General features: G+C 43.8%; 2 protein-coding genes across 2 annotated transcripts; both read right to left on the bottom strand.

The window, feature by feature from the left end:
* Positions 1 to 99: 99 nt before the first annotated feature.
* On the bottom strand, positions 100 to 4868 carry c1qa (complement component 1, q subcomponent, A chain). Its single transcript, XM_079266219.1, has 7 exons — positions 4736 to 4868; positions 3987 to 4160; positions 3387 to 3563; positions 2646 to 2725; positions 2021 to 2137; positions 1273 to 1353; positions 100 to 487 (listed from the first exon to the last, which is right to left on the bottom strand). The coding sequence occupies exons 2-7, from the start codon at positions 4147 to 4149 to the stop codon at positions 347 to 349; spliced, it is 759 nt and encodes a 252-aa protein (XP_079122345.1). The 5' UTR covers positions 4150 to 4160; positions 4736 to 4868; the 3' UTR covers positions 100 to 346.
* A 1398-nt stretch (positions 4869 to 6266) lies between these two features.
* On the bottom strand, positions 6267 to 15699 carry LOC306775542 (E3 ubiquitin-protein ligase TRIM39-like; the record flags this gene model as incomplete). Its single annotated transcript, XM_079265994.1, has 2 exons — positions 6267 to 7496; positions 15667 to 15699. 2 exons carry the CDS (start codon positions 15697 to 15699, stop codon positions 6267 to 6269), a joined length of 1263 nt encoding a protein of 420 aa, XP_079122120.1.
* Positions 15700 to 17354: the final 1655 nt, after the last annotated feature.

The following is a 17354-nucleotide window of genomic DNA, read 5'->3' as shown; positions in this document are numbered from 1 at the left end:
ACATTTAGGGTTTGGGGGACTTCAACAAAACCAATGACTGTCCCTGAATTGTGTAATGAAATTATACGTATCATACATTTAATACAACCACACATAACCCACACTCAATAATAAACTTTAATTTTGTTTTACCTGCAGTTGCATTTACAGTTAAGATTCAGAGGCGGTTTACATGAGTCAATATGAAGGAAACAGATGAACAAATCTAAAGTTACTAAAGATTCACAAACACGATGATGATGTACATGATGCTGTGTTGTAGTGAATTTCTCCATTGAAAACAGTTTTTGAAAAATGTCAACTTTAATTTTTTGATGCTAAATTCGTTAAGGCAGTCTCTGGTTTTTTAGAAGAGCAGGAAGCCGCTGAAGATGATCCGTTTCTCGTGGTTGTCTCGTGTTTCAGCGTCTCTCTGCTGGTCCCTAAAGGACTCCAGCCAAACCTTCTGTCCGACCGCCAGCTGTAAGACCACGCCGCCCGACATCACCTGAACAACACAACACAGACAATCACATGACAAAAGTCAGAAGTGGTGGAAGAAGTTCAATGCAAAACGTTTTTAACTGGTTGTGAAACTGTCTCAATCTAAAACTGGTGCCTCTATATGACATCATCAGTGAGAAGATTGGCTGTTATTCCGAGTTCAATTCCCGCTAAAATCCGACACATTCTCACAGTGGGTTTAAGCTTCAAACTTTGACGCTCGTGCACGTGTCATTATCTAGATGAAGCAGAGGGAGAGTTTTCTTTCGAGTATTATTTGTTTTAAGTTATATTTTGTGGTTGTATGTCTGATACTGGGGCAGCAAAGAGAAAAAGAAAGAAGACGTGGTTTTACATCAGTATATCCATTTACATTGGTGGCTAAAACAAAGCTAGCTAACGATTTGGCTAAGTTGAATGTAGCTAACGTCAGTATAAAAAGTTTTCCGTGATTACGAGCGTGATGACCAACATGCACCAGGCTATCAACAGTAGTTTGTATAAACTTGAAAAGATAAACCACTGAAGTAAATAAACCTATTTCATGACCAAGTTGATTTTTTTCAAAACAAAAGCATGTGATGCACAAGCCAGATCAAGATCTTTACCACACGAAGCTGTGATGCTCATAGAAAACAAACACTACCGCTTTTGTCCACAGGGGGCGACAAAATCAACACAAAATGAAAGTTCCTTGTAGCCTCTTTAAGTTAAAGTAGAAATTCTATCGTCTGAAAACTACAGCCGGTAGAGGGATAGTTCTTGCTGTAATAATTCTGTCAAACTGACCTGATCGTTGTTCCTGTTGTAATCACAGAATCCCAGCTTGTCTGTCAGAACGTCACTGTTGATACCAAGACACACGCTGACCTGAGAAACACACAACACACAGAACAATTGAAACGCAGTTTGATAACGGAGCTATCTGTAGGTGCAGATTACTGGCGGTGGAAAAAGTATTTAGATCCTTTAATTACATAAAAAGTACAAATACCACACTGTGAAAGTACTCCATGCAAGTAAAAGTCCTGAATTCAAAACCCAACTTAAGTAAAAGTATGAAAAGTACTGAATGTTCCCTGTGTACGTTGCATTTTCTGCTGTTGATGTGTTTAATATACTGTTGGCTAGTTGTATCTACAATTAATCAAAAGAATGCATTTTCCAACTGATCCAAGAGGCTTTTTAAAGAGTTTATTTCGCGTAAGAAGTAGGAAAGAAGGTTTTTTACTCTCTATCTCTAACCCTCTATCATTCAGTTTGTCAGAAAAATAATTTAATTTCAACTTTTCTTTTGTTGTCACCTGACAGGAAGGTTAACAAACATCGTAATCTGAAAGCAACTAAAGCTGTCAGACAAATGTAGTGCAGCAAAAAAGTACAATATTTCCCTGCTGAGATTTAGTAGAGTAGAAGTATAAAGATGCATAAAAGTAAGTACCTCAACTTTGTACCACATTACTTGTGAAAAGGTATTGATTCCATAAAAATAGCATTTCTGATCTGTTACGTAGTTTAAAGCTTTAAAGTGTGCTACCTTGGCCACAGAGTGGAAGGTGAAGTAATAAACGCCGGCTACTCGGCAGATGAAGTGACCTGTGGCTGCGTTAAAGTCGTCTTGTGTGTTGACCACGGTTATCTGGAAGGTTATTGTCTGATACACACACATAAAGAACAGTCAAAGATAAACAATGAGCTGATACAATCATACAAATGTAAAGGAAAAAAAAGGTAAAATAGTATGACAGTGAACAGTGAACAGTTACAAAGGAACAATTTCTTTGGTGGTTCCCATGAAAACAGTTGACAATGAGCTCTGTGGATTATCCAGACGAACAGAGACACAATAACTAGAAAGAATGAATACAAAGGTATCAAATAAATGTAGTGGAGTCAAAGGTACAATATTTCCCTCTGAGATATACAGTAGTGGAGTAAAAGTATAAAGGAACAGAAAATGGAAATACTTCATGTAAAATTACTTGAGTAAATGTACTTGGTTACTTTCCATCACTGCTTCTCTCTGAAAAAACTTTACTTTTACTCTAGCAGACATCAAATAAAGACGAAAAGTTTTATTTGTAGACATTTTGCAGATTTTAAAACGTTCCTGAGATGAAACAGCAGAGAGACAGAGAGGTGTGATGGACGACGGACTGAACCTGGCCGTAGCGAGGATAACTGCTTTCAGTCCTGATCACTGAGAAGGCTGAACGACCCTGCTGAGGGGAGAGCTGTCCTCCTAAACCACACACACACACACACACACACACACAGTCATGTTTACGTGACTTTTGGGGACATTGCATTGACTTACATTCATTTCTTGGAGACTTACTGTATAACCCTTACCCTAACATCAAACCAAGACTTCACCCTAAAAACGAATGGTATAACTTACGGGGACTTACATTTTGTCCCCAAAAGGGAGGCAACTCCCGACAATGTTTTTTTTAAATGGTTGCAGTACCACAAGTGGCCACTGGGACAAATCGGCAGCATGAACAATACATACATGGCTGGAATTCTGCTTCAGTTTTTTCTCATTCCCCTCTAGAAATTAACTTTTCCCATTTTGTGAAATTCTGGAGAGCTGGTTGTTATTGTTTTTGTTCAGTTGTCACCATAATAATTTGTTGTGTACATTTTTATTCTGCCCAATATCTCAATGTCTGTCCTCACCCGTCAATACAGATATTCTATTGACTTAAAATGTATTCTTAATCCTTGATTGCTACTATCTTAATAAGTGCCAGCAAACAGATAACTCCCCTTTTTCCTTTTGATTTATTTCATCTGTGTATGATCTGCTTTATTCTCTGTCTTGTCAGATTTTTTTTTTATTATACATGAGTTAGCATTTTGTATACTGTAAGCTGTCGGGTCAGAAGTCGTGTCATTACCGTGGCCGATGCTCTTCCCCTCGGGGCCGGGGCGACCGAGCTCTCCAGGGCCACCTGCTGGTCCCAGATGTCCGCGGTAACCTTTAGGACCCATGGCCCCTTGAGGGCCTCGACTGCCCCCCTCCCCCCGTAGCCTCAGCAGGACGCCGACATCCACCGGACCGTCGTCCATCACAGCTGGAGACAAACAGATGAAGGAATCTCTTTTAAATCATTTCTTAAAACGTATTTACACTGCAGGCTTTCATGTGACGTCGTCTTTTTATTGGTTTTATTTTATTTTTGTTAATATTTTCTTTTTCTTTTGATATTCTATGGTATTGATTGGTTTAATTGTTTCATCTATTGTACTGTTTTATCAATTTGATAATTTATCATTTATGAATACTTGCTTAGATTTAGGAAAAGTTTGCAAAATACTTAAATGGATGTAGAAAAAGATCGTAAAATACTTAGTTAGGTTTAGGGAAAGATACTGCTGTCTTTAACTGTCTAAAACGTAGATTGTATTTCAGTTTTCAGAATGATTAATTCCCCTGTTCTTTGCCTCAGTGTGATTAAATGGAAATATAAAGTTGCACAGAACTGTCGGTTTGTTACCTGGCTCTCCTTTCTCTCCCTTCACTCCAGGAAATCCATCTCTACCCGGAGCTCCTGCCTCTCCAGCCCGGCCGTCCGTCCCTCTGCAGCTCACATCACATTGGCCGGTCGTCAGAAGCAAAGCCACGCCCACCAGAACCGCCATCCCATAATAACCGGCCATGGTCCAAAACCCTGGATTTAACAATGATGCTTAAGAAGAAGGTTGTGGCAATGATGGACGACAAAGCACAAGAGACAGATGACGAGAAGACACTTAACAAGAAGTTGAATTATTATCAGGGTTTTACAAACATGTTTTTGATACAAAATATATTTCCACTGTAGTTAAATTGAATGGTGCAGAGAACTGAATAGACTCAATAGATAGTGTTCACACATTGATATTAGCAGAATATAATCAAACAGAGGGAAGTGGTTTACAAAAAAAGACACAAAAAAGATCAGGATACAGAATTGATTCACACACATAATAAAAGAGAAAGGCGCAATATAAATCGGCAAAACAATAGGCAATTACATTTTTACGAATTGAAATAATCCCATTAGTTTTCACATTACAGAGGTTTTAACTTTGCTTCAGAGAGATAATCTGTCACAGTGATCGTTTAGTTAACTTTATCTTTACGTTATGTAATGTTTCAATTGTGTTATGTTGTTTTGCTGCTGTACAGTTGTTGATACTGTCGTAATGTTGACAGAAAAGTATAAAAACATATTGAATGTTGGAAGACATTATTTTTACTCACCGGTCGACTTCTCTGTCTCACGAGCGGAGATGAGGAGCTGCGAGGAAAAGACGTGATTTCCTCTTTTGGTGAACAGATCAAGACTTCTTATTCGACTCGGTACACACACTCACACACACACTCACACTCACACACACACTCACACACTCACGAATACACAAAACATCAGGAAGGAAATGAAACTTGCGATCTGACAGGAAGAAAGATTGATTGTTCAAAGTGGCTGGTTCATGATCTTGGGCCAATTTAACAAAGATATTTTTTAATTTGTTAAATTTGTGTAATGCAATTTCAAGTAATAATCTCGAAACGTTTTTTGTTAAATAAATGTCTGACTGTCCTTTACATTTGGATCTCTGGTCAGTGAGATAAATTAACATTTATCGAAACAGATGTGACGCAGACAGAGACAGCAGTAATCTGTTTAGATTACATTTGACTCAACTTTATTGTCCTTGCAGTTGAGTCGAGACAACAAAACGCAGTTAGGCTTCGACCAAAAGTGCTAAAAGCATCTGATGTTGCAGCGTAAATAAAAAGTGTGGGGCGCCCTCATGTGGTGATACGATGCAATAACAGCAGCCTGACATACGGTTCAATCTGTACATTTGAAATAGTTGTGTTGTGTTGAGTTGTGTTGTGACCACAGGACACAAGAGAGATTGGATTTTCTTCAGTTCACGCAGATTTATTTGCATCACAAAGTATACAAGTAAACCGAGCTGTCCGGAGTCAACTCACTTCACAATAGCATTGTACATTACTTTATACCTCCACTCTAATCTAAGTCTTCCCGCCCTTCGGAGATGTCCTCCACTGAACTTTCACCGAGACAAGTTACACGATGTACCGTGGACAAGTCATAACAGAGGGTCACACCAGTCTCCTTCCACACTCGTCTTCTCCCGATTCCGCCTCAGGCCGCCCGTCACAGCGACCGGCTCACGTTCATCCCCCGCGTTAGAAACTTGTTTATCTTCGTCATCCTCCCTCTATCTTCACCGGCTCCAAGGCCGCTATGCTGGACTCCCTGTCTCAGTGACGTGAATAACATGCCGATGATACCGGCCATTATCACAGGATGAATGTGAATACACATGGATGCATTTCAAATTATGGACATGATTGATTTTACACAAATATATTTCAACACACAAATCGTTTTTTCTCCCACAAAATCAATCTTTATCTGCACGCAGCAATTCTGAGATCCAACAAAAAGGTGTCTTCTGAATGTATGTTTATCCAGTATTTCCATTTCCGGAAACTACTTTCAGAGTGAAATATTATACTTTTACACCACATTTATATGAGTTATTTTTTATATGAAGCTTTTATATGATGAAAACATATACGTTTTATTAAATAGACACATTGTTAATGTGTCTTTTTTGTCAAAAAAAACAGTGTCTAGTTGGATTTACATTCATCAGTTTGACACAAACAACTTCACTGGGAATTTGTGTGGCAATACTGCTTTTAATCATGAGACGTGCGTCTCGTTATAATCATCTCTAGAGCTTTTCTTTTCTTAGATCTCGCCCCGTAATATCTTCAGTGGGAGTTCATTCCACGTGTTAAAGTATGGAAACATCCTCTCAGTGAAAGTGTGTGTGAAGGTGTGAATGTGTGTGTTAGTATCGGGATCAGAGAACGACAGCTTTTCTTTGTCCCAGTCCAGATGAACTCTGATCTTCTGGAGCTTCTTCTTCACTGAGAGAGCAGTTTGTGGCTGTGAGGGGGAGACTGCTGTGTATTTACCTTCATAAAACCCTATTCTACACAATCCAGACTTTATGCCTCCTTTCCTTTGGACAGATTCTGCTGCCATACCCACAAACCAGTCTGTGTTGTCTTGAACATCAACGTCCCAGCTGTGAGTCCCTGACTTAAACCCCTCAGAGCCCAGAACAATACAAAAACAGTCAAACCTCTCTGTGTTTTCAGGACGCTTCTGTGTCTGTCCTCGTCTCACACTGGTCAGATCTTCAGACAGGATGAGTTCTGGATGAGCAGTGTTTGGGTCCAGAATCACAGGAGTGTAGGAGACCATGTCCTTCATCTTGTTCCAGATGTTGAAGGCCAGGTTGCCCAGGTGTTTGGCCTCGTCTATCAGAGCTCCTGAGAGCAGCTGTGGATCCTCCAGCAGGGGGCGCTGCTGGACTCTTTCCACTGCAACCTTGTAGTTGTTGAGGAATGAGACGTCTTCAGCTCTCAGCTCGTCCTCTGTGGCTCTGACTGTGTCTGAAAGAGCTGCTATCTCTCTGCTCAGAGCCTCCATCTTCTCCTTCATCATCTGACTCTTCTGCTCCTCTTCCTCCCTCAGTGCAGCCATCCTGGCCTCCTCTTCCTCCTCTAGAAACTGGTGAAGCTTCTTAAACTGATCCTTAATCTGCCTCTCTGTGCGTCGGGCCTGGACCTTCATGTGTTGTGCTGTTTGATCAGACTTCACTTTAACTTCTTCAAAGAGCTTCAGTTTCTCCTTTAAGGGCTTCAAGGATTTCTGGATCTCCTCTTTGAGATCCTGTACAACTTCCTCGATGGGTCTGAATCTGTGGTTGTTGTGTGTTTTTGAATCTCTGCAGACGAGACACACTGGCTGCTGATGGTCCAGACAGAAGAGTTTGAGTTTCTCAGAGTGCAGACTGCAGAGAGGCTCTGAAGCTCTCTGATCTCTCTCCCGTATGAAGGACTCACACAGGTTCTTTATCACCAAACTAACAGGTGGATCAGTTCTTGATGATCTTCTGTTACACGTGGCCTGTTACACAATATGTAAATTGCGATGTGAGTTTCTCCCTTAGAAAAGCTCATTAGTGACGGTCACCGTGATCAACACAGAGGGGATTATATATGTATCTCCAATGACTCACACAATGAGATTCATTGTGTGATTGAGTGAGTAATTAGCAGTTGTTAGTCTTCATTATACAGAATTAAATGAGACATTTAAATAAAGAAATTTGATGTAACTTTCAACTGTGGTTCTAATTCTCTTCTATTCATGCTTTAATCCTCTGTTGTTGCTGCCGTCATTCTTGTGCACGTATGCCTAAAAACATTGAGCGGAAACATCTGTGTCTGTTTGAAGAGCAGAAACACATGAAGCAGCATTTTAGTTGCATTTAGTGTTGAACTTGACATACATCTGACCCGCGTTGCATCACCCTCATACACACAAAAACAACGTAAAGACAACCCACTCATGGTGTTATTGATTTATCTGGTAAACTAAAGCGTAATTATTCAAATGTTCAGCACAATGAGTGAATAATAAAACATTTGTATCTGTGTCGCAGCCGAGCGCGTCGTCTGAGTGTCCACGGACTGAAATAACCGGTTGATGCCGAGTTCAGCTCAGGTTTCTGGCATATATATCTATATATATATATACATGCGCTTTCAGTTCCTGATGCCAGCAGCTGCCTCACATGCACGCTCCCACCGCCCGCTGTGCACTAGCGGGCTCGCACAGAAATAGACGTGCCAGGCACTTGAAAGCTATGAGGAAAGATGCGATACGAGTATTTACACCCGACTTAATCAGAGTGAAATGTTGCTTTTCATACTGTATCTGCTGCGTGAGTCACCAGCTGGATAATAATGTTGATCCCTGCAGGAAAAGAAACTCCGTGTATCTATTCACCTGCGAGCTGGCAGAGAGGCTGAGTGTCGCTGAAGGGCACTTTAAGAAGCTTCAGGCCCACTGACTTTTAAAAAATACTTATATTTTCATTTTAAAGTTTAAGTTTACAAAAAAATGGCCATGTAAGAATGATTATTTTGAATACAAAAATGAACACAACTTCTTCAACTGTCTTGATAACTGTTCAATAATATAAACAAAATAAAAACAAAGTTAAAATGTGCACCTTTATTTAAATTGACAGACTGAGAAGGGTTTCAAAGTAAAGGTCCTTTCATCGATCATATTAAATAATTTTAGTGTTGAGCGGGTAAAGTCTTACAACCCAAAGGGCCGATGAATAGCGCGCCAATTTCTGAAGTAAGTTTGCGTGTTTTCAACTTCGCAATTCGTCCTTTTTTTGTGATTTTCACGCCACGATTATATGAGACGCTCAGAGCAAGTAGTCCTGAAGTCAGCTGACGTAGTAAACAAAGCGGAAAGCCGGAAAATGCCACAAACACATGAAAAGTGTTTCTGTCGACAGAATCTCACACAGCCAGGCCTCCATCTGGTCGGACTCACGATGATAAGCTGTTGGTTTAACGAGCCCTACAATTCATGAAAAAAGAAAAAACAGCCTTAAAAGTATCAATCACTCCTTGAAGTTGTCACAGATCGACTGATCTGATTGGGTTGATCTGCAATCTCTCTCTGCAGACATTTGGAATTTCATTGTTTAAGCATTTTGTCAAATTCCTTAAATGTGATTATGCAGCTGAAGCGCTGCAGTGCCTCAAGTGTGAACCTGTACGCGAGTAAACCTCTGATGGAAAACTGTACAGTATCCTCATGTGTTATGAGTCATATAGGTTCATCCCACAGACTGTATATAAGAAGTGGATGTAGTCGTCATCACCCTTTGGTTTGTGGACTGATGTTATGAAGCCTCGAGTTGGATTACGGCCGTCGCCATCTTGGCCTTCTTTGCAGCCAGTGAACAAAAATGACCAGATTTGGAATGCGGAGGAGTGACGTAGAGACGCCGTTTACAGGTAGAGACCTGTCAATCAGTGTGTAGCCCCGCCCTAAAGCATCCCCTGCTTTATGGTCTGTGTGACTCTAAATGGACCATAATGTACTAAATGAACATCATGCTGTATTGAAGAAGACTTGAAACTAGAGATTGAGACATAAACTCATGTTTACAACCTTTACTGAGGTAATAAATCAAGAGAGAAGTAGAGTCATTTTCTCATAGACTTCTATACAACCAGAGGAGTCGCCCCCTGGTGGTCACTAGAGAGAATGCAGCTTTAACACACTTCCGCATTGGCTTCACTCGGCAGAACCGGAGGTTGCCGCCTGGTTTATCTTAAAGCCTCTACTTAGTTTATTTTGAAGTTGAGAAGAAAACTAGTCGCCGCCTCCACTGAAATCATTCAAAACTAACATGTAATATAAAACTTAATTGATTGACTTAACTCTTTCCTCAACACCGTAATCTTTAGCTTTCTCTTCCCTCTACAGAGGAAGACTCTTGAGCTTGGTGATGGTGTGTTTCTTTCTGAAATGCAGCCTGGGAGTTGCAGTTAACTTCTACACCCCCCCCCCCCCCCCAAATAACCTGATGTTTTGAGACACAGGTGTTAATCTTTTGTGTTGATGATCTCACCGGGAGAGTCCCATGCTGATGTGTAACACTGTCTTAAAAATAAACAGGACTTTTACTTCCAGAAGCGGAGCAGGTTGTGTTTAAAAATAAAATAAAAGTGGACTCACACATAACGTCAGCATTATTAAAGTCCTGATGACGGCCATGCAGGAGGAGTGATGGTGTCATTTTCCTGTTTCACTGCACCATTCAAACATATCGGTCCATGTAAACGCCCAAACGCTCCATTTCCTCAATAAAACACGTCCACAACAGAACACTTGAGGTCAAGTGTGTGTTTCCACTCACAAACATTTGAGTCGCAACATATTCACACACAGGTTTGCGTGTCTCTCTCTTGCATAATGAGGTATATATGTTCACGTCGAACTGTAGGAGGTCTTTTTTATTCTTGTGTCTTGCTGACGCCATCGCTGCAGCACGGCGAGCCAGAAGTGAGATCTCATTCCTGGTCGGTCCCGAGTGCCGGTGTGTTGGCAGACGCAGCCGGTGTGACACACACATAGTCACACACATTTGCATGTCTATACTTGTGAGGGTCCCTCACCGACATGATGCCTAACCAACGCTTAACAATAATAAGAGTGACATGGTTAACTTTACCGCTACCATTAACATGAACCGAATGTTAACCCTGAAACCTACCATTTGAAGACCTTATGCCACTTTCCAAAAATGTCTTCAATTCGAATTGTTCCTGACAAAATATGGGTTTTGGTCAAACAAAATAAAAAAAACAGGCATGAACACCTCCATGTACAGAGAGAGTACATGTTAACACAAATACACACACACACACACACACAAATGTGTCACTGTCCAAAGTCTCGCTGCCAGGAGACAGATCGGAGTCAGCGTGAGGAGAGAACGTTTCTCTGGCGATGACATCACCGCACAGCCACGGACGATGAACAATGATTTCTGATGCATCACTGGTGAAAAGGGCAACCGTCTTTGGCTCCGGATCCTCTTCAGTCTGCATCCTCAGAGGAAACTGTTACACAGTCACAACACATTCATACTTGTCTTTGTCCCGTTTGAGGAAGTGGAAGCATGAGTTGAGGGCAACCGTGGACTTGTTACGCTGTGTTCACACTGAATGTTTCTTTTTCAAAGAACAAATGAACAAAACCTTTTCACTTTTGTTGCATCTTTTATTTCAAGAGTTATTGTGTCGGAATGTCATTTCACTCCAAAGGACAGCCGCCGTTCAGAACATATGGCAAAAGCATAACCCTGAATAAGAAGAAACAGTAAACGTGACAGTAAACACAGTGCAACTGTAAACATAATTTGATTAATAAGAATATGATAAACAAACAAATAGGTGGACTTGTACTTGCATATATTTCGAGTCTTCTGACCGTTCAAAGCTCATTCATCCATTCATACACTGAATGCTACTATGCAAGCTGCCACCTGCCCATCAGGGGTTAAGTGACATGACAACAAACAAACAAACAAATCCGGAGTGCGTTGAACTGAGCATACCTAGAATACATTCAGTATTAAAGTGAACTTGGTGCTTGAAACAGGACTGTATTGAACAGACGTGCATGTCAGCATTTTGATTGCTGATTTAATTCCCCCGTATTGTGCATTTGGAGCACGGAAGAGAAGAGCGGCGGCGGTACGTTGTGTGGTTCAGACTGAACCAAACTATAACAACAATAGAAAACACAACATATTCATCTCTTTAAATCCCTCCATCATGTGTCAGCGACTCAAGTACAGGATGGACAAATTAGTTCACGCTTACAGCTCCGTGTTCTTCAATACTCTGAGTTTTTGTGTTCATATCTACTCAGTCTGTGGGCATATCTATGAGTTACACTCGTCTTTTTCATTCTTCACAGGTTTTGTTCGTACGCACTCCGGCGTTTAGGAGAATAATGCCGCGAACGGCACATCGAGTATAAACACCGCAGCTTGGCCAGTGGCCCGAAAGCCTAAAAGTCAATGCTGACATATTTGGTCAAGTCAGTGTTTAGTCACGTGACTCGTTTTATGTTTTGTAAAAATAAGCTTCATGCTCTGCTGAGATGCCAGGGACCAGGGTCTGCATCCTGTCTCAGTGCAGCAGTTACTGTTGGCTTCTTTTAATAATTAGGCAATCCCTAAGAGGCACACACACACACACACACACACACACACACACACACAAAGTCTTTGAAGGTGCTAGGTAGCAATTATCTGTACTGAAAGACCAAGAGTCCACAGCCACGCTCACGGCTCTGTGAGGCGGTACTTGCTGATGTTCAGCATATTTACCATGTTCACCATCTTGGTTTAGCATGTTAGCATTAGCTATTAGCACTAATTACACAGTGCATGCTGAGCTGATGGGAATGTCATTCGTCTTGCAGGTATTTGGTCATGAACCAAAGTACTGGATGGATAAAGGATGCGGGACGATCAGGGAATAACCAAAGTCATTAGGCTTAACCATTTTTTGCCGCAAAATGATGATCTTATGATGTTTCACAGGTGATAATTTTGACCGTTTGGCGGCTCTAGATGAAAGGTCAGGGGATCGCCAAAGTAATTACAATCCATCCTCTGGGGGTCACGAGTCTCAGCACAGACTTCATTGGAATCCAATGAATGGTTGTCGAGCAGAGCGGCGCATTGTTCGACTTCATCCAGGGTTTTGCAGGATTTTCCAACTTCCCAGTCGCCAGAACACCGGATGCGAGTTTCGGAATCAAATATACATTTAATAACGATGGTTCACATCAGCCTCATATCACGCTTGCTAAAACGCACAATGACACGTGGTTAACTTTGTGAAACAATTGGTTCGGTTTGGGCAACAAAAGTACTTGGTTAAGGTTTGAAAAAAAACATCATTGTATGAAAATAAAAAGCAACAATGTAATAAAACAACGTAACGTTGTAAAATAACAACGTGACAAAGTAACGTGACAAAGTAATGTAACAGTGTAAAGTAACACCGTAAGGTATCAAAGTAACGTAACAGAACAACCGAACATAACATGGTAGCGTAACTAGCCTACCAACATAACTAGCATGAATAATAACAACTGCCCGTAGTCAACTTTCTTGCGTAATGTTCAGTAAAATGTTGAACAACGTTCCTCAACAAGCGTAAACTCAACATTTACTTTTGATTTCACACAAGAAATAAACATCGGCCTCCCGGCTGAAAGTCAACAACTGTCACTCCACATACGACGTCACTTCCTCGACATGAATGCAAAAACGTTCACAAAAAAAAAATAAAGAAAAAAACATTGTTCGTATCCGTGGTTTGTAGAAACACACAATGCCAAAATCTTTTTCTGGCTCCCGAGCTGCACACACACACACACACACACACACACACCGTGTTTTGTGACGTCATTCAGTGTGTAACGTGGTCTTCATCAGAATGCCAACATTCATTTCTCTTCCGCTTCCTCTCCTTTGTCATCAGTATCTCTCCACCTCTTCTTTCCCGTCTTGCTGTTGTGATAAAATGAATCTGCGTTCTTATAACGGAGATTAATAAATGAGAGAGGAACGAGTATTGCCAACATTGATCACTTTTCCTCCACCCTTTCGCCCTCATTTCTCCTTCCATTTGCAATAATCAACCCCCCACCTGAGTCTGTAATGCTGCAAGATATTTGATGACACAGCGTTGTGGCAGACGTGCAGCAGTGCGGTCACATCCAAAACCCATTAGATAATGGAGCTAATATCGTGATGGAGCAGATAATGCCGCCCTCAGCGCAACTTTCTTCACATAATGTGGAATGCGTGGATTTGATACATTTCCCAGACTCCCGGTTTTAATTGGCTGAAAAGCATCGGCAGTATTTCATGTTATTACAAACATCTTACCGCTGCACATTCTTTGAAGAACCGACAGGAATGAGCACAAAGCAGGAAAGACTGCGAACTCATCGTCTGTACGAAGCAGCAACCTTCAGATTTCTCTTCGATCGTGAAGAGACTGTCGGCTTAATGCACTTAGACGGATTGTGAGACAATGGGCCCCTGAGCACAGGCATGTCAGAGGCCCCCCAACCCTGACTACATCGGAACAAGACACCCAAACTCAAAGAGACTACTTTTAGTCATTATATTATGAGTAATGCGTCCTTTTGAAGTCATTTTGCATCTCTCTCATTGTTGAGCATCTATTCTTTGTCGTTTTGAGTCTCTTTGTAGTTTTTGGGTCTATTTGCAATCATTCTGCATCTATTTTAGGTATTTTCGTTTGTTTGTGGTCGTTCTGTGTCTCCTTGTAGTCACTTTGGTTTGCTTTTAGTCATTTTGGGTCTTTTTCTTGGTCATTTAGCGTCTCGATGTGGTCATCGTGGGTTGTTTTGTGTGTGTTTGTGGTCATGTGGCGTTGCTTTGCGATCTCTTTTACGTTTATCGCAACAACATTTCGTGAGAGAGGCCCCCTGACCCTTTGGAAAGGCCCTTTCAGTAATACGTCCATGCTAACGCGGGACAGACGCAGGACAAGTGCACGAGGGACGACGTCTGCAGTGGCTCCCAGTTTGCAGTGTACAACACATACACCGATATATATCCAGATGACATGCATGGCGGAGAGTAACAACTGCTTTTGGTAAACAAGCTGCGTAATAAATGATCCCGTCATTCTGCAACGAGCTCCACTGCACAGAAAATATTGCTGCTGTCAAACATGGGTTTAATATATTCATCATGTGCAGCCTCTTTTTTCTTCGTGCTTATTGGTCACCACTTCTCAGTTTGAATGAGAAGCTCGTCCTCTGGACCGGCGCTCTTCCTCGGTGGTTTGGTTGCTTCATTTAACAAGCTCTGAGATGAACGATGTGTTCGTTTTAACACAGATGTAAACGTGTTGCTGCCGTCAGACGTGCGGCTCCATGGATGGCAATGTCGGTCGATCGGACACCACTCAGGGATCATTTATTGTCATTATGCAACACGGGGACGCACAACCAAATTCAGTTGTAGCCCATTTGTAACACACCAAACACACGACAAACAAAACAAACCATTCTCAGTTAAAAGAATGCAAAATCACTGGCTTTACTTTTTACACCCGGATGTGTCAGGATCCCGGTCTGACCCACTGTGTGGTTACCTCTGTTTCCCCTCCAATCTCCTCTCCTCATGTGTCTGTCATTCCCCTGTGTGTGTTTTGTTATGCCATGTGCTTGGTGTTTTCTCGGACCTGCCTCCAGACTCCTCCCACTGCTACCGCTCTGATGGATGCCAGCTGCGGACAATCTGGCTCGTTACCCGGCAGCATATAAGCCCTGGGCCTGCAGGCTTGGGGCGTCAGTCTGTATTGTCTTCTGCCTCGGTAGCGTCCGCCGTGTCGTGAGTAAACCCCATGGTATCTTCCTGTGCTAACCTCTCTCCTCTCTGCTACGGGTGGAAAGTACTGGGCGATCTACGAACTCTCCGGTGTCGAGCCACGGGACATCACACCGTCGATCTGTCAACTCTTCAGTGTCGAGCCACGGGACATCACACCGTCGAGCTACCAGCCCCCGGTGTCGAGCCACGGGACTCACACCAGCCACCCACTTGTCTACCAAATAAACCTGTTTCATTGGACTTTGTCTCCTGTGGTCTGCATTTGGGTCCTACCCGTGAACTCCCGTGACAGAACAGACTGACCCTGTCGCAAGCGGAGGAGGCGTTGAGCTGCATCCTCGGAGTCCACTGGGTGGTCGAAAACCCTCCTCAGATCCTCCACAAAGTCGACATAATCCACAAGATTAGGCTGGTCGATGCTCAGTGTGTTCGTGGCCCAGTCCAAAGCCCTTCCCCGCAGTAAGCCGACCACGTAAGAAACCCTGGACCTGTCTGAGGCGAAAATCTGGGGCTGTCGGTCAAACACCTGCCTGCATTGAAACAGGAAGCCCCGGCATCTCCCCAGCGTTCCGTCATAGGGCTCCGGAGGTGGCACGGGGGACTCCCGAACCGGCGGGGCGAGGCCTGGAGAGGGGAGTGCAGGTGATGGGTCCGGGGCTGGAGCCGGCTGAAGCTGGCCTGTCCGAACCAGTCCCTGCAAGATGCGGCCAACCTCAGAGACCTCACCTGCCATGGATTGCAGGGCTTGACGCATCTCCATGAGCATCTGCTGGTGTGCCTCCAGCTGCGTGCTATGTCCGGCCAGCGTAGCTGCTCCTGTGGTCGCTGCGTCCATTTTATGGTCAGTCTGTTCTGTCACGGGAGTTCACGGGTAGGACCCAAATGCAGACCACAGGAGACAAAGTCCAACGGGCAGACGGACGGGCCTGCCACCCTCTCATGGAAACACGGTCATCGTTACGGTGGTTGACCGCTTCTCCAAGGCGGCTCACTTCCTCGCTCTGCCCAAGCTTCCCTCAGCTCAGGAGGCGGCGGATATCATGGTCAGCCAGGTGTTCCGTCTGCATGGTATCCCGGTGGACATTGTGTCGGACCGAGGTCCGCAGTTCGTATCCCAGGTCTGGAGAGCCTTCGGCCGGGCCCTCGGCGCAACCATCAGTCTGTCCTCGGGGTTCCACCCCCAGTCCAACGGGCAGACGGAGAGGCTTAATCAGGAGCTCGAGGCCTCCCTCCGCTGCGTGGCAGCATCGAATCCCTCCAGCTGGAGTACTCACCTGCCTTGGGTGGAATATGCCCACAACTCCCATACATCATCGGCTACGGGCCACACTCCATTCGAGGCCTCCCTGGGTTACCAGCCACCTCTGTTCCCCGCCCAGGAGGTGGAGATAGCTGTTCCCTCAGTGCAGCGCCACCTTCGTCGCTGTAGGAAGGTGTGGAGGGAGACCCGGGCCGCCCTTCTCCGCACGGCGGAACAGAATAAGCGTTTTGCGGATCGCCGCCGCATCCCTGCTCCACATTACCAAGTCGGTCAAATGGTGTGGCTCTCCGCCAGGGACATCCCATTACGGACCGAATCCCGGAAGTTGTCTCCCCGGTTCATCGGTCCGTTTGCGGTCCAGACAATTATCAACCCGTCCGCAGTTCGTCTGAAGCTTCCCTCATCCATGAGGATCCACCCGACGTTCCACGTGTCGCTGATCAAACCGGTGTCCACCTGTGCCCTGTGCCCTCCGGCCAGACCCCCACCACCCGCCCGACTCATCGACGGAGGTCCAGCGCATACGGTCAACAGACTATTGGATGTTCGCCCTCGGGGTCGGGGTTTCCAATACCTCGTGGACTGGGAGGGTTACGGTCCTGAGGAACGCTCATGGGTGCCCCGGTCTAGGATCCTCGACCCCACTCTCGTTCGGGATTTTCATCGACGGCACCCGGACAAGACTGGCAGACCGCCTGGAGGCTCCCGTTGAGGGGGGGGTACTGTCAGG

This window comes from Melanostigma gelatinosum, assembly GCF_949748355.1.
Source record: "Melanostigma gelatinosum genome assembly, chromosome: 3".
Lineage (NCBI taxonomy): Eukaryota > Metazoa > Chordata > Actinopteri > Perciformes > Zoarcidae > Melanostigma > Melanostigma gelatinosum.
Note: the sequence above shows the minus strand (reverse complement) of the source record. Positions and strands in the feature narration are given on the sequence as shown.

What these genes read in the sequence shown, in the direction of transcription:
- c1qa (XM_079266219.1), bottom strand. Translation starts at nt 4,149, where the DNA reads ATGGCCGGTTATTATGGGATGGCGGTTCTGGTGGGCGTGGCTTTGCTT. An exon ending in CCTTCCACTCTGTGGCCAAG is followed by an intron (nt 1,354 to 2,020) that starts GTAGCACACTTT and finishes TGTGTTTCTCAG; the next exon opens with GTCAGCGTGTGTCTTGGTAT. An exon ending in ACAACAGGAACAACGATCAG is followed by an intron (nt 488 to 1,272) that starts GTCAGTTTGACA and finishes TGTGTTGTTCAG; the next exon opens with GTGATGTCGGGCGGCGTGGT.